This window comes from Anoplophora glabripennis, unplaced genomic scaffold (assembly GCF_000390285.2).
Source record: "Anoplophora glabripennis isolate ALB-LARVAE unplaced genomic scaffold, Agla_2.0 scaffold405, whole genome shotgun sequence".
In the NCBI taxonomy this organism is placed as follows: Eukaryota; Metazoa; Arthropoda; class Insecta; order Coleoptera; family Cerambycidae; genus Anoplophora; species Anoplophora glabripennis.
The window spans coordinates 354,714-380,927 of NW_019416491.1; the positions used below are offsets into that span (position 1 = coordinate 354,714).

Consider the following 26,214-nt stretch of genomic DNA (forward strand, 5'->3'; position numbering starts at 1 on the left):
TACTTAAAAAAGAACCAAAACTCTTTCAGTATGAAAATTCTCTATGTTGAAAGCGATATATTTGTAGCAACATTTATTCTTCATATTAATAAAATATCAAAATTATGGCTTTTCTCACCATTTTTTGAGAAAATAAAACTATTTGTTTGGTGTAAATATACCTATTCCACTTGCTTTATCTTACCTATACCACGATAATCATATTTCGATATTAAATATGGTGTCATTCTTTGTAATCTAAATATTGACTATTAAGTTTTAGTTTCAACAATTTTCTTATTTTTTTTGCACAAAATTCACTAAAGGTATATAAAAAATCACTAAAAGTATATATAAAAAAATAAAAAATAATATTGTAACTTTATCCTATTATTCCAGCTGTCATATAATGGGACAAGTGATTTTAATAACTTGTAGTTCTGTTTACACCTAAAAAGTACATTTTAGTTTCAAAATTATATGCACGTATCTATTTCCTCATAACACCAAGATCTTTACTTTTAGTATTAATTTATATATTTTTATAGCAGATTTAGGTCCACCTGATTTTTCCAATGTCAGTATATTTGTATAACCTTAGTTATTAAAGCGTCTAGTTATGAATAAACACGTATTATTAATATTAGTATTAATAAATGGACAGATTAGTTTCCTAAAATGTAGTTCTTGATAGGAATTTTTTGACCTTTAAGTTTGTCAACAATACTGCAGTAGAATTATGTTTATATACACTTTTAACCTACTTCTTTTATAAGCAGAATAATATATTACTTAATTCACAATTTATTGATCTTTCGATATCAAACATCTGAAAAAATTCCAGGCACGTTCCATACAGTGTTATTTGCAAACAATTTATATACAAAATGCCATCTACTATCTTCCTAATCTTTCTCTTTCTTTGATACCGTTTTAGCATGTTCGCCCTAAAACTGTTATTTTATTCTTCCACGATTTCATTTAAAATCTTACAATTTGAGATTCCATATTTTCGAGAGCATCACCAGCCATCAGCCACCCCAAAATATTTTAAGATGTAGATCAAGCCTTATGAGGACATTTAAGTTGAAATTAAAGAAAATATTTTTACCTTTGACATGATGTACAAATTATACATTCTTTGGTGTCACATAAAATACTGGGCCAGTGGCGTAACATTTTTATTTTGAAAAGGGGAGCTGCATATTGAATTGAAATTTTAAGTATTAGGTACACAGCCACACACTAAAAAAGTTGTCTGTTCTTTTCATGTAACATATGTTATCCGTAGTATTTTTGACTCCTGATCACGAATCCGATGTCAAAATTGAGATATCCATCACACGAATTTCCTATCCTCAAAAAAACAGGTTAAAAATGGCAAAAATTCACGAAAAAGTGCTAGGAAAAGTACATATTTTTTTTTATATACAAATGTTCATTTATATGGTTATTAAGTTCCCGCCAAACGTGAATCCGCGGTCAGAACTGATGGTTCTTTTTCTAACCTCAAAAAAAAACGGGTCAATTAAGGTCGGATATCACGAATTTTCAAAAAATAACAGATTCGCGCCAAATTTGGTTTACGGGAGTTTTCGAGGTCGCTGATAACGGATCCGAGGTTAATTTTGCAAAATTCAAGATGGCGGATCCATTATGGCCGACCAAATTTTCAAAAAATAACACATTCGCGCCAAATTTGGTATACGGGGGTTTTCGGGGTCGCTGATAACGGATCCGAGGTTAATTTTGCAAAATTCAAGATGGCGGATCCAAGATGGCCGACCAAATTTCAAGAAAATAACACATTCGCGCCAAATTTGGAATACCTACGGGGTTTTCGGGGTCACTGATCAGACTAAAAGTTTAATCAATTCCCTGTGTACCTTATTACCTAATATTAGGCAGAAAACCCGTGAATATATCTTTTACAGAAAAAATAACAAGATATAGCCGAAAAAGGGAAGGTTAAAACATGACTGGGTACTCAGGTTATAAAGGAAACAAAAATGTTACAAAATGAATTTCGCAATTATTTTTTTGTGTGCCTGTGTTATTAGAGAGTTGAAGGTTTGTACTATTGTAATTGGTTCATCAGTTTAACTGTTATAGACAAAAGCATGTTCTTTAATTTTAACTTAAACACCCTATAACTTGTAAATGAAGCAACTTCGGACCTTAGTACCTATATTTGACCCATGACCATATTTTGACCTGAAAATTATCTATCACCATTTTTGTTATTTCATTTAAACAGGCCTTGAAGTTACAGGGTGATCGAACTAAATACTGATAAGTTTGAGCCACCGTGTATTACAGTTACAAATAGACAGTTTTGTGGGGCCTTGCAATACCTTTACAACTGAGGCCACAGTGTTAAGGAAAACAATCTTTTTACAAATCTTTATGGGACCTCCATTTTATTTAGCGTCGATTCGGTGTTGGCGACCGCCATTTCCCACAATTTCCATCGATTTGTAATTATCGCGGCGATCTAAACATCGCGCTGGAAGGCAAAAACCTAAGCGGTTTTAATTTGTCGGGACAGGTATACAAATAGAGCGATTTATTCTAAAAGAAACGGCAGGCTAAATTTGTAGACGGTGCTCGCGGGGATTCAATCGCGGCCATAAATATGACGTGCGTATAGAGACGTCGCGATCTGCGGAGTTATTGTGGCGTGCGAGGTCTTTTTATAGTCACCACTAACAACTGAACAGCGGTCGCGAGCATCATTTTGATATTTCACTGGGAGCGATCGCCGCACTAAATCTCCGATCGTACCACCGACCATTTTTTCCGCATGGAAAGCGTTTTAAAAACGTCTAATTATCATCTGTAATGGCCGGTTAACTTTGAGGTGAAAAAAATGCGGACGAGATTTCCTCCAAGGTACTTTACGTTGGTAATAAACAATAAAATTTATAGTACGCGGTAAGTGTATTTAAATTTATTGTATTGCACATCTTACTCATATATTTGTTGTAAATTGTTAATTAAATCACTCGATGAATTCTTGGGGTATACATGAAACGCGATATCCGTTATTTTAGTAATGAAATCTAGTCTTTTATGGCTCCGGCGCGGAGATCTCTTTATGAAAAACAGACATTGTACAGTTGGACTTAAATGATTTTATCCTTTAACTAACGGGTTACCAATTAGCTGTTATTTACAATAAACGCACATGCCTGTCGGTAATCATCGTCAATGTAGATAATGAGGGGTATTATAGAGAAATGTACCGACACGACGAAGCGCTTTGCATTTCGCCTAAAAATTGTAAATCATTATCAGAGTCCTGTATCTAATTACATGATTTGTAAGAATTCATAAACAACTTCAATATGTCAAAGACGTTCATACAATCAAAACATAATTATTGTGTCGTGAGACTACGTTGTTGATCTAAATGCAATGCTGAAAAATGTATAACAGTATTATTTTTATAGTTGATACAATTCTTGTATCCTGACATGTAAGTTTATATAACAATTATCATAATCATAGCTAATCAATATGTAAAATTCCAAAAATAGGAAATATGTAATAACAAGATATATAGATTTTAGACATGCCGCGGTAAAGTCGTTTCCTTACATCTTTTTTCTATAAATAAATTGAATTCGTTCTAAATTCTACTTCTGACATATGATAATAGATAAAAAAATATGTCGTTTAAATGTATTCACAATTTTGCTAATTTTAGTTTAAAAAGATGGTCCTCCGTTAGGTGTTTATCATCTATTCTCTATTAATTACATATACAGGGTGTTTCTGAAGGCGCGTTCCTTGTAAAAGGCGATCGAGAGCACGAAAATAAGCAACCTATGGTCTAAAACATTACGTTTTAAATTGAAAAAAAAATCATATTGTTATTTAATGCCTGAACCATTTGTACATGATAGGGGTGTAACAATTGTTCCCGTAGTACGCGCCTCATGGTACTGTTTGTTTTATACGCCGGCTAAGTAATACAACGCAACTGCACAAAATGCACAGGGTCAGCTTGCATTTATGCTTCATTTTCTTAATTAATTTTCTCGAAAACAGAAACATTCAGAACATCAATTGCTTAACAGGAATTGCTCATTTTCGTGTCCTCTATCATCCTTTTCAAGGAATGCACTTACTTCTGAAACACCCTGTGTAGTAATATTGTGGGGAAACAACTACTCTGTGGACTAATGTCCCGACCAGCATTGAATTACACTAGCACTATCCAGTAATGAGCTAAGATTGTTGATCGGTAGAACAACCAGCCATATACTCGTTTTAAATTTATTACTTCATCGGTACGCCATAGGTGAGACTAACGACGAATGATTAGTTATCTACAGTGTTTGAGTGTTGGTGAAAAATTACATATAAAATATTTTACATCTTGGATAGTCACTGCTATTCAACCTGACAGAGAGTGACCTGCTAAACTGCAGATATCATAAAAGCAAGACCTGTGTTACACTAGGCGAAACAAAATTAATGCAACACGTATTCTGGGATACAACTACCCAGCACTGAATTACACCCCCACAACAAGCAAACAACTACGACAATCGTCAGTAGAACCACCAGACATATACCGGTTTCGAACCGACATGTTACACAAGTTATATGTTAAATCTCATTCATGCTCAAACCATGTCTCTAGATAGACATGAAAATATCTGATGAGAACTAATAAGTTTGAAACCGGTATATGTCTGACGGATAATCATAGTTGTCTATTAGACGTTGCGCCATAATATATGTAGGTTAGCAGCTCGCTCTCCGTCAGTTTAGACATATTATTGAATCAATGAATTATTATCAATGACACATGTGTATGCCTTATTTAAATATATAAGTACATCTAGGAAATTTGCTTCTTTACAGGGTCCACTTATTATTTGTGGAAGGGCGAAATGGGCGGTGAATATTAGACGCCTTCATTATAGTCATCTTTCTCTATCGCACGGATTTCTATGATTTCCTTTATCGCTCTCACGTAACGGGCGATGAACGATGGGGACTTTCCGACCCTGTATAACTGACGTATATGACATTAATTTCCTGATTTCTTTTAATTCGAAATATTATTCAGTGTATTATGCGTTTTTTGTTTATTTTGATAAGCAGTGAAAGTTTATCGTAACATCACTATTACACTATAATAATTATAATGAAAATTGTAGTTGATTTGAGACAAGATAGATACAGGAAATATTTAAAGAAAATTAGAAGTTGCTCCTTTTGTATCTCGAATACTGAATATTGAAACGTCTACTTTCTACGAACACCCTGTATATAAATTGATCAGATAGTAGGAGGACTGCCTTTTTAGTAATACATATTTTATTATTAGTTCATGTTATTTTACTTTATTTTAATATTATTAAGTTAATTCAAATAAGTACAAATCGTAAGAAAATCAAATAAAGTCATAGGTACAATTGATACCAAAAATCTAACCAGGATTGCAAAAGATATCTAACGTTATAGACAAAACTTTTTACTGATGATATTGCGGGAAGCAACTACTCTGTGGACTACATGACCACACCAGTAAGGAATTATACGAGCAATATCTAGTAAATAGCTAATGTTTATGTAAAATAAAATGTATATTTATGATACAACTAAATATTATTAATTTGAAAACTCATTCGTGACATATTGATAAATAATATAATATTTAAAAAAATACATATATTTCTTGTTGTTCTAACACTGCCTTTGGGAAAGACCAACGCGTAAACTAAATTGGCCTTCTTGTAAAATGATCTAATAGATATTAACAAAATTGTACATAAAATATAAAACATTTAGAAAGTTTGAAGCGACAATGTAAACAGTATTGACAGTGTGTCAAAGACGATCTTAGAACAACAAAAGTAATGTCGGATATGTATTTTTCAATTAAAAATATGCATACGTATCATTTTTAATCTTTAACTTATTGTTAGAGAACTATTAATTGCTACCTTTAGATTTTTGGAATCAAAGAATATTATTTGTAAGTTTTTTTGAAATTTATTTGAATTACTTTAATACATTTAAAATAGGTAAAGCAAAAATTGAAAAAGTTAGGTTATAATATATTTGAATTAAATATGTGTTTAAGGTCTAATTAAAGTACTACCTACCTATTTATTATTAAAAAAACATAGAGCTTTCAGTGTTTATAAAAATGTAGGTACCAGTTGTCTGATTTAAGCCGTAAAACTAAATCTGGGCGTGCCTACCTGTTTGCTTCGTCAAGTAGGCTGCGTATAAGTACTGCTTCAATTGTTCCCCTATATTTTTCAAATTTAAATTGTACCGTTGACCTTTCGTAGTAAACACAAAGCAGCGACGGCCATAAAGCGTGCATCTCGCCCAGACATCTCGATTTCGTCCGGCCCGAAAGAATGCCGTTTGCGTAAATTTCACTTTCATGGGTAACTGTGCCGTCGCAGGAACGGTAGTTGTATGTAAAATTTGAAATATGGGCCCACGTCGGGGATATATGTCGCGCGGCGCGAGGTCGGCCTCCTTGATTTACGTACTAGACGCGGTCGTGTTGTCGTAGGTCGGCCGCACATCATTCGGACTTGGCCATCGCGACCCGCGAGCTGGTCAATTACGATCATCTCGTTCAAAAACATGTCCCGCAATTAATTAGGAGAGCGCAGGCTCGCACCAATTAACGATATATATATATTTACCGGGGCCACGAGTGCTCTGTCACTCGCGCAAATTGTGATGAATCATTACTGCTAAATCAAAGAATATCGCCACGCTCGGCCAAACATTATTTCATAAATTAATTCTGTCACCTCTGCCATCTATTCTGTTTCCCGCTATTATTCTTTTTAGACGTCACCCACACACTCCACGTCTGCTGAATTAACTCGGATTTTTACGAGCTGCCCAATTTAAGGCGTTCTTAATTTTTTTATTAGTCGCCCCATCCGTGATGCCTATTTACTGTCAAGACATTTAATTTCCAACCAAAGACATGTTTTCAAATAAGGAAAAATATTTAAATATGAGAAATACAGGTCGTACAATTCTTCAAAGTAAAATTTGATTCAAAAGTAGTCACTTATAACCATCGGTCTATATTAAATATTTTTATACCAATCAATATAGGGCGCACCTGTACGATTATATTTACTGAAACTACGGATAGTATAAATTTAATAAATTCTTTCCATTGTCAGTTGTCTCTGCATGTCGTCAAATCAAAATAGCGCCCATCGAACTTCATAAAACATTTGTTATATACGAGGGGCAGACGAAAACTGCAAATCGTCCCAAGGATAAAGTACCTACGACCCTTGGGGAAAATGTTATAAAGAAAAGTTATTTACCTCTAAAAGATTTGCTTGAATATAGTTTCAGTTCATTATGTTGAAAAAGCGATACCCGATAATTTTGCTACTTTCCCTCGTACGTTCGAGCGAAAACATCCATTACTAAAGTTACGTTTTTTTAGTACGTTTGTTTCTACAAGAGAAACATTATGATTCTTCAAAAGAAGTTGAATCAGGAACTAATAAGGCCGCAATAAAAAATGGTGTATAAAATAAGAACAAATTTGGTGCAAGCTTTATTTTATGTTCAACAATAATATAAAAAACTAAGTAAAATGGTAAACCTCGTATACAACACTTCTTAAATTAACAGTTACTGTTCGTTCGTTCGAAAAATATTAACCTTGGTATAAGGTGGAAACAATTTTTATTCTACAAAGCAATGCAAAAAAAACATAAAAAATACAAAAAGAAAACTGATATCATTAACAATCAACTTTTTGACTACGGAAAACCCTACTTCTAGGTGAACCCTTGTAGACAATGCTTCTTGAATAACATTAAATTAATTTTAACATTTAAATTATTCTTGAACATAAAATAAAGCTTGCATCAAATTTGTTCTCATTTTCTAGGTACACCATTTTTATAACGGTTTTATTGGCTCCTGATTCAAGTTGTTTTGTCAGAAACCGCTTTTTCAACATAATGAAACTTTATATTCGGGCTAATCTTTTAGAGGGAAACAACTTTTCTTTACAACATTTTCCCTTAGAGTTGAAAATAAGGGTACTTTACTCTTGGGACGATTTGAAGTTTTCGTCTGCCTCTCGTATATAACAAACATTTTATGAAGTTCAATGGGCGCTATTATGATTTGACGGCATGCAGAGACAACTGACAATCGAAGGAATTTATTAAATGTATACATAAAGTTTTTTTCCCATATGGTGCAAACTTTTTGGATAGCGCTGTATATATTACTATCACAAACTGCCATAAATTATTTGCTATGCTACAGCGAAGGATGCAACCAAAATAGAAATATTTATATGTAATATTATACACTTATTTTATGTAAAATTAACACTAGAGTATGTATGTAATTTTACACTTTTGCACGTTTGTCAGAAAATCATTAAAAATGCAAACATAACAAATGCGTCATCTAATTCATTGGTATAGAAAGAGTTCACTATAAATTGACACTTATGTACAAGTGTCTTCATACAAAATTCTACTGAATTACCTTTTTTTTGTCTTTTTATCTAGGGAGTTTTAATTAATTTTGCAATCTCAAAGATGTAAAGAAAAACAATAAAATGTTGCAAGATATAAACCAAACTTGTTTCTGAAAACTTTTATTTTTTATATTAAACATCCCCTGTATTTATTGTCTTCTAAATTCCTCTCTTTTTTTCTGATTACAATAATATATATTTGCTCTGCTAGTCTGTACAATATTTTGGATTATTTATTAATCCTGTGCATAATCCAAATTGCCATGGAACCAATTCATGGATATCTTTTTATAAAAGGTGTTTCATAATACCTTCATCCTGTCTAGAAATAACATATACCAAGCAAGATTTTTTTTATAATGCCCTGTTACCTACCTCATTGATAACACTAACGTGTGAAAGAAGCCCCCTTCCTTGGACTAATCTGCTTTATAATTTTGTAAAGTTAAAACATTTTCTTTCCCTCTTGCAAAACTTTTGTATTTGTTATACTTTTAGGTTAATTAATTTTTTTATTATATCGTTACTACTGCATTTAATTCAAACTTGAAATAAGTACGTCATTTCAAAAGTAATTTATTAAATAACAGAAACGAAATAACGTATTCCAAAATAAACAATAGATATAGTTTTGACGAACAAACCGATATGCTTATTAGCTAGAACTAGAGAATTTTGTGAAGGAAACTGCCGGCAACTTGGGATAGGGGTAAGTTTAGTTAAATCTGGTTATTTCGATAGCAAGAAACTGTGGTAGCTCCATGTACACGGAACACTATAACACCCTGTATAAATTATTAAATTACTTTATCTTTCAGAATCCCTCTAAAGGATAGCAGAATTCCAAAAAACGATAAGTGTACGAGATATTCCGTTTAAAATTCAATTGGTTCTTTAGTTCGCTATTTTTCAAAAATTGAAAATTCAAAAACGATTGGGGAGCAGAATGTTATGTGATTACTTCTGTACATCTCCTATATCAAAAATGGTAAAAGTACATAAAAGTTAGACTATCACAATTTAAAATTGTAGTATAAAAAGTAACAATAACAATAAGGCAAACAAAGCACTTAATAATATGATATTATTCTCAAAAGATTAATTTTTTGTGTATAAAAACAATTGTAAATGTATAAAATTTAAACGAGTTTTGCATGATTCTTATCAGTACACCACACTACTCTCGACTTTTTTAACTTGCCCTTAGACTTCTTTATTGTACACTGGGAACGGTGAAATCGAAAGTGAAGTAATTTATAAACATCAAACTATGTATATATTATATCAATTAAGACAGCGCGCGCTTATACCGGTTAACGATGATTATATTTATTAGAACCACAAGTAGTCTATTACTGTCATAAATTGTCAGGATTCATTAAGTACTAAATAAAAGAGTATGTCCTCGGCAAGCATCGTTTCAAATATGTTTCTTCTGCCACTTACTGTTTTCAGATGTCATTGCACCCGCAACATTTCTTCTATATTCAGATTTTTTTGAGAAGTACAATCAATGCTATACATACAACAATCGTTAGAATATATAGCTTTCGTATTAACATTGAAGAAAAAGTAACTTTTACTCAGATCCTTCTCTTAACTTTTTTTTCATTATTATATTGACGTATTTCTTTATAGAAAAAAATTAGTAGGTATATTTATGTATTTTTTTAAAACTTCTCAAGTTGATATAGATACCTTGCATATTGCATGACTTCTTATGAATAGAGCTCGGGATTTTCGTCGGCTAGTCATAGGCGTGTTCGTCGTAAACAAATAAATAAATAAACAGGTTGGTATAAATAAAAATATCTGCGGAAGATCGTTTTTTAACCCTTGGCGCGTTCGACAATATTAGAATATTAAAACACGTATTCACGAATCAAATGCGAAGCCAGTAACTGCCATTATTACCGGTTTCGTACGGTGCGCTGTAGCGAATGGCAGACACGACGGCTGTGTTCATCCGACCGAGTCCCGAGCTCTACTTATGAAACTTCTATCACCCCTGCTTTCTATAACTTCTAAAAAATTTCGTTTCGATGATCAACAAGTATTTTCAGAATAATTGTAGTTTTAGTTAAGTTTTAAACATTTTTAATCATGCCTCGCTCATCAGTTTGAAATGAAATTAAGTATTATTATATTTCAAAACTTTGTAAGGTGGAAAAAGTGTGGATGTTAGGATATCAACATTTTTCTATAGGGTTTTGAATTCTTCTTTCATTAAACTATGGATAAGTTAAATATTGCTAACGTACGTATGCGTCGATATAATTTTGATTATGCATAACAAAATTGTTACAGTTGCGGCAAGAGCATTGAATTTGGAAATTTGGAAATGTTATGATCCTGATTAAATATGCATTCATATCCCAACCATCATCGAAATAATTGAACATCAATGAATCCACCATCCCCATCAGTCCTACTTTTTAAAACGTTTTCATAATGGAAATGGTGTAGATCTATATTTTTCCTACGGTTTTGAATTGTCCTTCCAGTTATTTGTTTGTAGGAAACTCATTTCTGACAGCTTCAGAAGCACAAAACAGTTAAGTTTAAAAAAAAATTACATTCATATTTCTTCCATCAGTTTGGAAGAATTAGGTAACTATTAAATTGATGATCCACCATCCCGTCATTCCTAATTTTCAAAACTTGTTAATGAAGAAATGGTTCACCTAAATGTAAGGATATCAACATTTTTCTCCACAGTTTTGAATTGTTCTTTGAATTGATTCTAAAATATTTGCATCAACTTCATTTTGATTACGATGACAAAGCAACAATTGCAACAAAAAGAACAAAAATGTGCTAAAACGGTTTTGATCGCAGTTAAGTTTTCGAAAATAAATCTCATTAATTTCAAAGATATACCCCACGTTTTTCTCATGTTTTTGAATTCGTTCACATATACATTTTACGCATTGCATCCATCCATCTGTTTCTAATATGAATATTTTGTGTCCTCAAGGATACTAGATACAGTTGGTGAAATTAAATTTATATGAAGCGTTCAGCGGAGGTTCAGCCTGTTTCAGTCGCGCCCAGTCTTATTTTCCACCTGCAGGCTGCCGAATGAAGGGTAATTATCGATTTGCGAGGCGCATAAAAACAATGCGTGAACCACTCCATAGGGGGAGGCCTTGGCGGAGCGCCGTTCCGTCTTCATAACGACAGGTTGGCGGGTATTAAAGGGTAGATTCGCGTCGCAATTTTGATTTACGAATAGAATCGACAGCAGATGCAAGTCGAAGGGGAGGAGCGGGAGCCAATGGCAGACGAGAATGATGTTGCGGAGGAACGAAAGACGGCCTTCGCCCCGCGCCTTTTCTCTACTCCAAATACGGCGACGCAGACCAAATGAAAACTGACCCGACACTTTACACGATACCCGGCATTGAAATGATTTCAGCGCTGAAATATACGTACACACGACGTGCACAAGTTGTGCTAATTTATACCAAACGCCATGCCGCGCCAGTGAATTTTACAGGATGTCCCATTCACAGTTGTACAGGATGAAATCAATCCATTTGTTCCATAAATCATAACGATAATATTTATTGACCCACCAATGTGGTGAAATCATTTTCTTAATTTCACTATTTATTCTTTGAAATAAAGAATCAATGTTGTAATATTAAAAGTTAGTAAATGGTAGTGTAATTTCTTAGTTTTCTACACATAGGTACAAGATGACCGCTGAGGTATCCGAGATACTTCCTATAAGAATTATATGACTAATTTTAAGCAAAAATGATTCTATTTATTTTTCCCATATTCCACATGGTTCTTGAAATATCGAGGTTTGAAGTTGGCAGGTCGTATGAGTACTTGCTAAAGAGCAACAAATTGCATTGCTGCGACTAGAGGGTTTAGAAAAAAATGTGATTTATTTTAATAAAAGCGTAATGACAGTGTAATTATTAAAACTGCCCAATGTGACCGCCCCTTGTGCAATGCATAACTCAATTCTCTGTCGAAGCTCTCGTTCCCAGTTGTAGTTCTCCATATTGTTTTCACCTAATCAATCGCTGTATGAATCATCTCAATGAATTGGTCCCTACAATTAGGCTTTCCTATTGAATAGGTAAGTGTTTTCATATGTCCCTACATCAAAAAGTTCAATAGGTTGAGATCCGGAGATAGCGCTGGCCAAGCAATGGGACCACCTCGACCATCGATTTGGATACTTTTCGTTGAGGAAATTAGTGACGCCTCTTCCATAATGGGACGGAACACCATCATGTAAAAAAAACAAATCATTCTTCTGAATTGAAGAGGAATGTCCTGAACTAGTAGAGGTAGATCCTTGTCCAAAAAAGTCCGGTACATCTCCTTGTTCAAATTTCCTTCGAAGCAATGTGGTCTGCTTACTTCATTATTAATTATTCCAGCCCAAACGTTTACGGAGAATCTTATCTGGAAATGGGGTTTTCGATTGCCCACACATGAAAGTTGTGGAAATTGTTGATTCTATCTCTTGTAAATGTAGCTACGCCACAGAAAAAGGTATCGGAAGAGTATCTACTTGTTGCTCCACCATTCACAAAGATGAACTCTTTGGGGAAGATCCGTGGGAAGAAGTTCTTACACCGGTTGGTTGTGATGTACTGTTTTCGCCCAAAGTGTCTTGCACAACCGTCCTACTTTGTCCAGTAAGTACAAAAATTCTTCTCGTACTAGTACCAGGATCATTTTCAACAAGCTCAAGCGCTTCTGCAGCATTGTTTCTTTGCATAACTTGTCTTTCACGTCAGTTAGGAAACGCACCTGTTAATGGAAGAATTGTGATGGTTCTATTGAACGTTGGCTTGTCTGCAAGCTTCTTATTTCTCTTGTCTAAAGAAGGGTATCTATTATCCACTGGTTGCCTTGAAATGTAGAGCTGATCACTGTCATGTCAAATTACCCACTATACCAGAAGTTAGTCCAATGTAGTACAATCGTTTGTCGTCTTGCATAGTTGTTCTACCTGATCCCACCTTTATTGTACATATAGTATACTAGATCTAATCATAAATTCAGATACATTGTCGTGTGAGGCTTAACATCAGTCTAGTTATTAAAGTAGATTATTATTACACGATAATAACAATTTTCTCTAAAAAATAAAATGAGTTCATTATTCTTCTGTTTAAATAATGCCTACTTTTATTATATATTTCAGTTAACGGTACCTATATCGCATGAACTGAAAAGATAGTAGCCGTATTTTGTTGGATTGACTTTTAATTTGTGTCTGTGCAATGGATGCAGACAAAACTGTCACAAGGATACAGTTAAGTATAATTTTTAGAACCCAATAAGTAATAGGGAAGATTACACGAAAACTCCTCAGATTATGGCGTAAATTTCAATGTCGTCTCAAATTGTTATAGATGAGATAATAGAGATTAAGATTATCTTTCTTGATAAACGTTGTATAAATATATATATTTGCCTGTAATTCTTCAAAATGTCAAAAAACAGAAGTAGGTACATCAAGTAATTCAAATTACGTTTATTTAAAGTCTGTAAAGAATGAGTAAATTCTGGCGATAAACAAAAAATAATTAATAGAAGGAATGTTCACTTTGAGTACCTATGCAGCAGTTGTAATATAAGTTGTAGTATCGTTTTTTAACACCATACGCTTTGTGTTTCTAAAAGTGGCGTTGTTTTAGTAATCATTTATAGCACCCGCCAATGTTGTCACATTACGACACGTCGCACTGTTTCTATATCGTAACCGCAAGCGTTTTATATTGTTTAAGCATCCACTGCACAGCTATGTTTTATCGACAAAACAAATATCCGAACCAATCTTTTTAGAAGCGTGCGAACAATCTGATATTTAAAAGAGCCAAAGAGCAGATTATCAAATATTTGCGGTGTTCATGATGTGATAACAGCAAACACGTTTGCCCGCTGTGGCAATATTTAAATTATTTAATGGATTGTTAACACCCAATTTACCGTTATCAGAGAGCCGTGGAAACTGTCATCTCCGCTGTGAAATAAACGAATGATTAAAATATCGCTTAACACGAATAAGTAATGTGTAATTAGCATGCGATTTAGATAATGTATCTGTGGCATTATTCAGAGTGCCATCCGCTAATGCGAGCTGTTTCAAGACTTTCGTAGGTACATAAAAAAAAACCTAATAATTTTCGCCGGATTAAAAAACGTGTTTCACTTAACATACTGCCGGCTGGAACGTAATTAAACGTTGGAATAAGATGCTGCAATTTACATTTCTATTTAGCTTTAATAGATTTAATTTAAATTAATTACAAATAAAGAAACTTGTACTGGCAAAACAACTATTAAGATATCTCTCTCCGATAGTTCCCTGCCTGCGCATCTACTGCCCGTCCGTTAGTTTTTGCCGAGGTGAACAGTTATTGTTCAGTTTTTTCGTCTTCATTTGTATTTTTCCCTTCCACAATGGAAATGGTATAATGGCGTTCGCCTACGTGGGCCCGTTTTGTTATTTGTTGCACTAGCAAAATCGCCGTGTTCGATTACCGTCTACTTCGATGCCATGATACAGTTAATTACAAACGCAAACACCATTATTAAGTGTCATTGCACCGACTGAATCAATCGTTTAGATAAAATTTGGATGTCGCAAATGAATCAAGTAATATGAAAACAATAAGGAACATATTCCAATAATCCGAATAACTGAAAATGTTCCGATAAAAGAGACGTAATACAGGATTCTTTCCTTCATGTTTCACGAGTTAACGCTTTTATTTTTAATGTTTCATTGGAATGTATCTTCAGTTGTCAACAGCAACCGGATTGTATACTCCACTCTAGTTGTTCTTAAATGGAATGAGCCAATTATAAGTGCGGCAATCGCAAGTCCTTCGATCAAATGTGTTGAATCCATTAAAATCTCTTATTACCTAGTTCAAAGAATCGTCTTTTTTACTGATTATTCACAATGTAATATGTATTAATTGGTTAGATAATTTTCCGGATAGTTGCCACATCGAAAGACATATTACTCTCTTCATCAGAAAGAATTGGACTAGGAGCTATATGACCCGGGATCAGCTTTGAAAAATTATGAATATACTAATAGGCACATTGATAAAGCCATGAGGAAAATGAAGAATATCTACTCGTACTCAAAGATGCACCGACAAAATGCGTCACCTTTTAAGAGAACACACTATTAATTGACTTTCTTTCCAAGACTCCAAAGCCCCGATGTATACGCGAAAGTGAGAAGACTTTTTTCCAAGATTCCTATCGTGATAATTCATAAAAATCAAGAACTCGAACGTCACAAATCAGTGACATCAAAGCATGTATGGGAGCACAGCAAATATACATACCAGCCAGAGGACTTAATCTTCAACTTCAAAGTTTCAAAAATCTACAAACCAAGTTAAGTTTGCGTTAACTTTCTCAATTTCTTAATGTTGACTTTATGTAGGTAACAATTTTAAAAATGTGAGCCTTTGATAAAATGAAAAAAGTAAAGTTATATTTTGTTGTGGGGGAAATTCAGGCTGCTTTTGACGAAGTGTGTAGTGTAATAGTAACAGATACGTACGGAGTTCCCAGAGTAGTTATTCTGTGGCCAAACTCCGGAGTTTGCCGAAAGTTCGGCCCGGGTCCGGAATTAGTTGTAAGGTGAGAACGGCGGGCGAGAGGAGTCGAGTTGTGATATTGCGTTTAGCGACCACCCGTTGAGCAAAGGACTAGTGGTAATCCCTCGGAACGATGGTAATGAAAGTGGGGCATCATCCGGAGCCCCTTTAGCGCCGTACTACGATGCTACACTATTCCTAGAACCCCCCTTTATTGCAGCAAAGGGCACGGCCCGCTGTTGCCGCGAATCTGCAACCCGTAGTTGGCGCTATTGAACCGCCGTCATCTGTTTACCATCGATTACCGTTCGCCTACAGAGAAATGCTCTGTCACTGTCGTTCATTTCCGTATCCGCCGCTGCCTGCTCCTGTCGTGTTTTGCACTAAATTTACACACAGCTATCATGTGCACTCAATAACAGATCAATTCCCTTTTTATTTCACCTTGACTCCGCTACGCAACATAACCTATAAAATATTCGCGCGGCGGATTTATTTCATTCTTTCTCTTGTTGTTGCACACGAGCAAGGCTAAAAGCGCCCCGTTTCGTATACGTTCGCGATACTTTATGGTACGTCATACATTTACCTACTGTTAATCGTGATCGACTGTGGGTATCTAATATTCTCAGAACGCCGGGGTATTTTTTATATCACTAGATCCAAGGCCGAACTATCTATCACACTGTATGAGCTTTACTAAAAACAGATGCGATCAATTTACATTCATTTCTAAAGAACTCAGATGTTGTTTGTGCTTTCAAACGTGAATATTTTTGCAATCATAGTCACAATTTTTTTTAATGTTGAATGTGTAATTCTATTCATAAAATTAGTCGCTGCAAATCTTCGTGGTACAGAGTTGGGCAAAAGTAAGTACCCAATTTAAGTTGCCTAATTAAACAACTCATTTAAGTAAACTCAATATTTTATTTCTACATTTTCATATTATCTGTAAATAACCTCTCAATAAGGAAATCACACCGCTTTAAAAACCACTTTAAAAAATGCCTGTTTTTTGCGTGCACCAGTTTCAATTTTTTCTTTATTTTTTTCTGTCTTTTCCTACCTGAAAAATATTTAAAAATTTAAGAAATAAATCCTTGCGCCAAAGAATCGGTCAAGAGTTATTTTTATGAAGCTAGTTATGCCTAACCAAGAGTCTCACTTTGAGAAAAACGCTTTAAAAAGGACACCTGAACGTTTCGAAAATCTATCTTTGTTTTCAGAACCGAGAATGATATTTTGTTTTTAATTTTTGACGGTTTACATTTGTTTGTGTAAGTACCTGCTCCGATAGCAAAAAATATCATATGATATTTAGAATATTATTACTTGTTTATTTTATTAATGTTTATAGCCAACAAATTCCTTGTTCTTTCCCAAACATGATCGCATTTTTTTATTACTCAAATTCCGCTTTTTAATAATCCTTGTACTTATATTCACATAAACAGAGAAAAAACTAACACTATGCCAAAAAGAAGTAACTTCAGACAAATATCATTTTCAAATTATTATTGTAAAAAGATACAAGTCTGAGCAAGAATAAAATAACAAAATGCCTGCTGACTTTTATTTATTTATACTTATTATATACTTAACTTTTATCCCACCCTGTGTAAGAAACTTATATCATTTGAACTGTAGCAGATAAAAAACTGCTCGCAATGAATTTGGATTGGCGTGTAGCATATGCCTAAAGTGATTAACATTGAAGTACGTACTCGCACTTGACGTAAAGTCAATAAATTGATTTATTAATTTCTAAGAATGACCAATATTCTGAATAACTTGGTTAAGTAATCAGCTGGCTATATATTATTGTGAATAAACTTATATGAAATGCGTAAGGATATTCATCATCTGATGAGTAAACAAAATCGCAACCGGTACTCAGAGTACAAATAACTATTCTGGAGCTATTCTAGAATGCGGAAACAAAATTACTGTAAACAATAATTCTCTGTGACGAATTTAAAGGGTGCCCAAAAATACTAACTTATTTTTCAGAATTAATACCAATAAAGCTTCTGCATGCACTAGGCGGGATTTTATGTGTTTTTCCAAAGTTCAAAGGTAGAGCATATGGGGGTTGTGTAGAGTGTAGCTGTTGTATATATTGGGATATTATTAGCGGTAATGGCTGTCGTATGTCTGTTTCAGTGTAGTATATTGTTTTTCCATTGCAGGCAAGTGGTGTCCGCGACGAGAGTGGTCGTCGCCTACCGACGCCCGGGCAGCCACCGACGCTGCGCGAAGAGGCGTCCTTTATTCCTCCGTCTTCCTCGGTAGTCCCGGTGAGTAACATCCTGCTTCAGGATTCTCTGTGTATCTCCTCACCGTAAACGCCAATAGCAGCATGCTTAGATATTGGTAGAGCAGGATTTTTTGTTTTTATCTATCCCCCTACCCCCTTTTTCTTATTTATGATTTCTAACCACTCACTTCTTTTTTCCTTTCATTCCTCGGGCATCTCGTGCAAATTTAATTGGTTTTTCGTACGTGTTTTGTTTCAATAAGAGACGAAAATTGGAAAGAATTTTTGTGCTTCCAAGAAATAAAACATTAGAATAAAAGTCCGTTTCGCATTTTTTTTCTTTTAGCTTCAGGCAATATTAATGCCAGGAGAAATAACATTTTTTGTCCTTGCGTTTTTCATAAGAAATCATATTTCTACCTTCCATTTTCTTCCAGAAAATTTTTTAAATTATTTTTCCAAGCAGGTGTATGTCAATGATTAGTAGGTAGGTACACAAAATAAATGTCTCACAGCAATAATTTTTAATACTTAATACTTTCTACTTGATAAGAATGCAAACGACCATGAAAATGAAACGTTATTTTACAAGGTTGGAGGTTTAGAAAGATATGTGGTCCGTATCTGCCATTGACGATCTGCTGTTGAAAAAATCCTACCGCGTAAATCTTCTCATACGATCTAAGAGAACGTCTTCCCATTACTCATTTATTTGTTCCTCTTTGTATTCCATTATATTTATTATCGCTCGATTGTTGACTAAGGGTCATTCGACAGTGTCATTAGCCGCAAATAAAACAGTAATTCTTTCATTTCTCCGATCCAACCCAATTTCCTTCGTCCTATTATTTTTTACATCTTATTTATTTTTATTTAGTTTTTCTCTTTGTGTTTAAATTCACTTTAATAGGTATAAAGTGTCTTCTTTCATTTGTTATATAGTTAGACTTGCAAATAGCAGCTAGAAAACAATTTTAAAAATGTATATTTATTTAAACAATCCAATCAATCTCTCCAGCCAATCACTAGATAATATTGTCAAAACGTGAGCTATCTAGTAAGTAATATAATTTACATTACTGATACGAAGTTCCAGGTGAAATCAGTATTCTGTCAATGTTTTCTACAATTACATAATCTAGCAACCTATTATCAACAAATAAGCTATGTTCACATACAATGAGATCATCACTGACTGACAGCCCATTCGATATTTGTACCCACACAACTAACATTGCTACTAGTCAAAGTACAGTAGCTCGTTTGGCCCTTTAGCGTAGGTAAATTTGACAGTTTGTAAGTAAATTCCATATTTATTTATTTATTTTCTTTTTAACCTGCTATCCAACGGGATCAGTTCCCAATTACAATGAATACAGTAAATAAAATAAAACCTCCTAAATAAAAAAAATAACAATAACAATTAAACTAAATAAAATATTGCCAAACAAAGAAAATGTAGCAGAAAACAAATAATAATAAAGTCAATCAGCGATTTGCACGCACCAGATCTTTGACGTTCTGAACAATGAATATTCAGTTGAAGAACATGAAGCTGAGACAAATACTTTGTTTTAGATTGTGAGATATTGCAAGTAAAAATCTATCTAGGCTGTCGTTTTGTACCCTTACATCAATGTATTTTATTAAATAGAGAGGTAGTAGTATAATTAAGACAACATTAAAAAGAAAACTATAAAATATTGTATACAGAAACATTTTCTGTATCTGGAGGAATTTAACAGTACCTACCTCATCAATTTTAAACATACATTCGTATAGGAACAATTTAAAATTGATAGACTTGGCGTTACGTTTCAAAAGCTTCCACAACGCGCGCCTAGAGCTCCAGATGTAAAATGCGTCGCATTAGTTATCAAGATTATATCTAGTAGCTAACTCACATTTTCTAAATTATATAATTGTTACCAGAACGTTAAAAACAGTCCCTTACATCCCCGTCCAAAAATAACACGGTAAACAACGTCGAGCCAGCGACTCCGCTGCCTGCGTCTTGCCTTGTCTTTCTCGGGCAGGCCGTATACACAAACACATACACACACACGTTTTCCCCACCTTGCGCGGGGGGACAGCGGGGGGCCGGCCGGCGAACGTTGTCATGGTTACGACCGCATTCCCGCCTCGCAGCCATGGTGACGCGGGGCGCATGCGCCGCGTCTCGCTAGTGGCGCGTTGCGGTGGAATGGCGAACTGCTGGGAGGCGCGCGACTCGGCTCTCCTTTTTTCCGCGACCGCCGCCGTCGAGCGTTCTCTCGTTCGCTGTTCGCCGGCTGCAATATGCAAACGGCTGCGTACATCGCCGGCGCGTCGCGGCCTGCCCGGATGATTTAGCGGGTTTTTTGCCGCCAGGATTACGGAATTGCATATTAAATCGTTGGGGGGGGTGGAAATTCTTTATTTTTCTGCATACACTTATAACAATTTATGTAAAATTATATAATAGAATATCGATTATTCTGATGCTACATATTTTCATGTGAAATTACATTAAGCATGTGATTTTCCAACTGGTTGAATTAAAACAGTCCCCTGTAAATTCTCGTTTATTGTACCTACATTTTGATCGAAAGCAGTAAAAACACACACAAGATTAAAATTACATAATTAAAATGGAACAATACCACGTAAGAAATATGAAATAGTAAATGTAATTACTTCACTTTCCGTATAAAATAAAAAACATTAGAAATGTGTACAATTTAATATTAGTACAGTAAAAATAGTCAATCCAATTTCAAGTAGATAATGTTCTTCAAATAATATTTATAAGTAATTGTTTTATTTTTTTGTCGAAATATAGGTAAATAGTATTATGTAGGTACATAATATTCATTATTAATAATTAACTTTAATTTTTATTAGTACCTACCACATTGATACGATGGAAACTTTTTAGAACCGCTGACTCCACCGCTAGCTCTGCTTTTGTTTACAAATGTTGGTGTATACCTATTTGAAAGTCGTTGTATATAAAAATGTGCAACTAATTGTCAGTTTTCATTCATAGTACACATACAGCATAGACATACCATTCTTTCACAAAAAGAAAACAGTTAAAAGTAACAATCTACAAACAAATTACTACATGGAAACGTTTCTTCACTAATAATTTTCACAATAAAAGATATGCGTTTCTCTAATAAAAACTAAACTCGAACTGATCATTATTTAAAACTGAACTAGCAATTTTTCTGTTTACTCTAACAAACGGAGCGAACAAACAGACCACACGCCATTTACGGCCACAACCATTGACCTCTTTTAATGTAGTACCTATGTAAGTCAGAGAAAATTCCAGAAGTTCTGAATAAGTTTTAACATTTAATGACTATTAATTTTACACATCGTTTTGCACCTTCGGCGATTTTGATTGTTGATAAAGCTTGTTTTAATACATTATCTACCACAATTGCTGCCATAAAAATCCCCTTTAAGTTTATAAACACCCTGTATACTTAGTATTCAAAAATTTAATAGTAGTTATAGTAATTTTCATAATCACTAATATTTTTTCTTAATGTAAAATGATCTGCGTATTCTTTGTATATTTTTTTATTCGAACAAATCGCAGAATTGCAACACGGTGCATCTTATACCTAATTAACATTTTGTCTCATCTTTAGGCTGAAGTCTAATGCGATAAAGCTTAATTACGTGCATTTAACGTCCTTTGCACTAACTTCTACGTCGATTTTAAAACGTTTGCAATTAGGTAGATATTTATTGCTAACAATTAAACTAATGTGAAAGTACCTATAACAGATAATCATTTTATGAAACTGTGACATAAATTTTATGGTTGCCTGTTAATTATAATTAATATAAAATTAATGTCACAGTTTCATATTAAACACATTTAGAATTTAGCTCGCCTAGAAATGAAATAGGAAGATGTCCATAAATTATGGGTAGGTACCTACCTATCTATTGATGATTTTTAGAAACTTTATCCAATGGGTAGGAGAAACATTTTTTCAAGTATTGCCCAATCTGGTTACCATCCTGAATCCAAGAGCTTGATTTGAAATTGTACAAAAAATTATCTTCCAAAAATGTACCTCTAAAGAAACTGAAATCACTATTAAAGTCACCTTATTTCTAGCAAAAAAGTATGCGTTTATGGTGATTTTAGGTGCCGGAATTTCAAAAAACAGGACATGTAGGATAAAAATAAGCACAATAATAAAATTTTTGAAGTTCTATTTATTCATTATTACCAATTAAATTTTGGTGATATAAAGTTATATTGTAACTTATAAAAACAAAGTTTTCATGACTCACCTGTTACTAACCTAAAGTTTCGTTATAATTTGCCTACAAACCTGCCTACAAACAAAACTGCCTCATCAATTTTATACATAACAGTAAGTTTATATTATGGGAATACCTACCTAAAAACATTTGGACATTTTTATTAAGATTTATAGAATGGAAACCTGTTAAAAAATAGTAAAATTTCTTAAGACATAGTTCATCAATTGATTAAAATCAGTTTCCAACAAGCAGACGTATTTGATTCGAAACAACGAATTTGTAATCTTATGTAAGCATTATGTCGCAATGCGCATGCGCCTGACTAATTGCATTGCTCGAGGAACAAAGCTGATATATACGTTTTCTGTATTGAGTATTAGCACTTCCTGAAAGGCAGTTTGACGTCTTTGTCAGGCAAGGATTGAGGTTACATTCATATTTCGAATACTTTAAAGTACAATTCATCAAATATACTAAATGCTCTAGTTTTGTCACGTCTGCCATAGCTATCACGAATTGAAGAGAATCATTTTGTACAGGTTGTCCCGAAATTCATGCAACAAAATTTGGTCATAGATTCTTAAGACAAATTTAGGAGACTCGTATTTTTTCGGAGTTACAGCCCCCTGAAATATTCCCCTAAGAAGTTTTTTTATATCTGAAAACCATGTTGTACGAGAATCACTAAATTTGTACACAGGGGTTTTATGACAAGTGGAATCTCACAGTGCTACGCTTTTTGGCGAGAAACCCCCTTAAGACACTTTTTCGTGGGCCCGCTTGGCTTTGGAACCTGAAAAATTTGGTCGCAGATTTGTTTTTTTTTAAATTTATTAGTTAGTTAGAAAGCCATTGAATTTAGAAACTTTTTTGTCTCTTGATATTTGTTTTGTAAAACGCAATGTTTTTGAGGAAAATGGCGAATCACAATATGCATTCGATCATGAAAAAAGCATACAAAGGCAAAAATTTTCTAAATTTAATGGCTTCCTAGTGGACAGATAATTTTTAAGAGATTTAAATATGCGACAAAATTTGTTTGGCTCCAAAGAGAAGGGGGCCCACGTAGCACCATCAGATTCCACATGTCGTAAAACCCCTGTGTACCAAATTTAGTGATTCTCGTACAACAGGGTTCTGAGATATAAAAAAAAGATGATTCTTAGGGGCGGACTTCAGGGGGCTGTAACTCCGAAAGAGGGGGCCACTTAGCAAAAATAAAAAATACGGGTCCCCTAAATTTGTCTTAAGAATCTGTGACCAAATTTTGTTACATGAATTTCGGGACAACCTGTATGTTGCATTTGCTTATCAACTACACTAATGCACTAAAATATACAAAAGTACAAGAAAAAATTGTATTTGTTCACTGTTATTTTTTGATAATTTTAAAATACACCCATTGCAGATCCCAAAGTAGTGCAGTTCAGTTCGAACTAGTCCCATATTGGAAAATTAATCTCGTTAAAATCTTGGCAAAAGTGTCATTATCTTCTCTCAAAATGTGTTCATTTTTATCTTTCTATATTTGATGTAAATGTAAATACAGGGTGTCCCATTTTTATTCTGAAAAAATTCAGGAAAAGATAGATCCGATAAAATTAAAGGGACTTTACTATATAAACTTATTTCGAAATCTGAACCCTTTCCGAAATACAGGGTGTTGAAGTTGAATTTATTTTTCCATTTTTTGTTAATATCTCCTGGAGTTATAAACTAATTGTTCTCAAATTTTATGTGGTGAATACCACAGTGCACTAGTACTAATACACAAAACCTCAGCTTGACAGAAAAAGCCAGTGGCGTGCATTCCGCACTTATCGATACCTTTTATAAAAAGTATGTGTTACGTCTCTGACTGATCTTCAAAATAATAAGTAATTTCAATTGTCCGTGCATTGTTCTGTCAAAGAGCATTTTTACGTTTTCTACATAATAGGCACAGCTACAGAGTAAACCGACATTTTATAAAATTATCCCTGATCTTAATTTTAGCAGAACTCGATCACTATTCCTTATCTAAGGAATGCTGAAGCGCACTCCTGGCTAATTGAATACTATCTGTGATTACTAACAATGATGTTTTTTTATGTTGGAAAAAATTAAAACATTTAAAATTCTATCAGTGATTTAATAACAATAATTAATTATAAAATTAATGCACATTAACGTTTAATAAACTAAACAAAAACTGTATCATTAATGTATCAACGAATATTTAAATATTGTTCAAATATTCTCAAATCTATTCTTTGATTTCTGTGCTCTAATGTTCTAATGTTCGTACATTACCAATTTCATGGAGTCTTTGAAATGCATCAGTAAATAATTGAGAATTTGGATGTCGTCTATCAGGAAACCTTCGTCTGTATTCTCGAGATGCCTCCAATGCGTTACCATTACACAATCCGTAACAGAACACAATATCAGCATATTCAGCATTTGAAAATTTATATGGCATTATTAAAGCACTTAATGATATTTTATAAAAAGCTAAATCCGAGTAATTAATGTAAAAAGTTTTCGTTTCTCAACAAAGAGTGATCATGTCAAGTTTATTATGAAAACCAAAACTGTTTTCAAAGCAACTCTAATTTTTAATTTTCTGTCACTACGAGTGAACAAAGTGTATTGCAGCCAGTGGCTTGCAATTTGAACATTTAATATTATTAAATTAACCAGGAATGTGCTTTAACATTTTTTAGATAAGGAATACTGAAGCCACATTAAAACAACCTGAGCGTTTCAGTTGTTGATTAAAACAGTTCTGCTAAAATTAAGATCAGAGATGATTTTATAAAATGTCGGTTTACTCCGTAATGGTGCCTATTATGGAGAAAACGTAACAATACTTTTTGGCAGAACAATGCACGGACAATTGAAATTATTTATTATTTTAAAGATCAGTCAGTGACGTAACACATACTTTTTATAAAAGGTATCGGCAAGTGCGGAATGCACGCCACTGGTTTTTTCTGTCGAGTTGAGATTTTGTGTATTAGTATTAGTACACTGTGGCATTCACCACACAAAATTTGAGAACAATTGGTTTATAACTCCAAGAGATATTAACAAAAGATGATAAAATAAATTCAAATTCAACACCCTGTATTTCGGAAAGGGTTCAGATTTCGAAATAAGTTTATATAACAAAGTCCCTTTAATTTTATCGGATCTACCTTTTCCTGAATTTTTTCAGAATAAAAATGGGACACCCTGTATAGATAGCAATAAAGATATAACCACTGTCGGTAAAGATCTGATTGGTTTTCATTAAAAATAGCCGATTAGTATTGGCGAATCTTCGGCGATTTTTTACCGGATTAACGCGGACTCGTGAGTAATCATCGAAATGTATATCCACCAACGGTAAAGGCATTACCACATGCCCCTTATCTGATGCATGGAATTTACGAGCGAGGCCGGACCCGAGCAGGCCTAATATACGCGCACAGTATCCATAATAACTTATCCTTAACATCTAGTAATCTAAGAACTCTTCCTTTTACGGTAATAACAAGTGCGGCAATACAGTCTATTAGGCATTTAATTTGCACTAGCCGGCAATTTGCGGTCACAAAGTA

General features: G+C 33.9%; 1 protein-coding gene across 4 annotated transcripts in view; it reads left to right on the forward strand.

Moving 5' to 3' along the window:
• The window catches only part of LOC108911937 (homeobox protein homothorax), a 420,456-nt gene that overhangs the window by 280,894 nt on the left and 113,348 nt on the right, over window positions 1–26,214 (forward strand). For 3 of the 4 annotated variants that reach the window (XM_018717012.2, XM_018717015.2, XM_018717013.2), the window contains one exon: window positions 18,288–18,395. The exons of the other annotated variant lie outside the window; for it this stretch is intronic. In XM_018717012.2, the coding sequence (XP_018572528.1) occupies window positions 18,288–18,395 (108 nt within the window). The remainder of the gene's footprint in view (window positions 1–18,287; window positions 18,396–26,214) is intronic. 4 annotated transcript variants of the gene reach the window in all.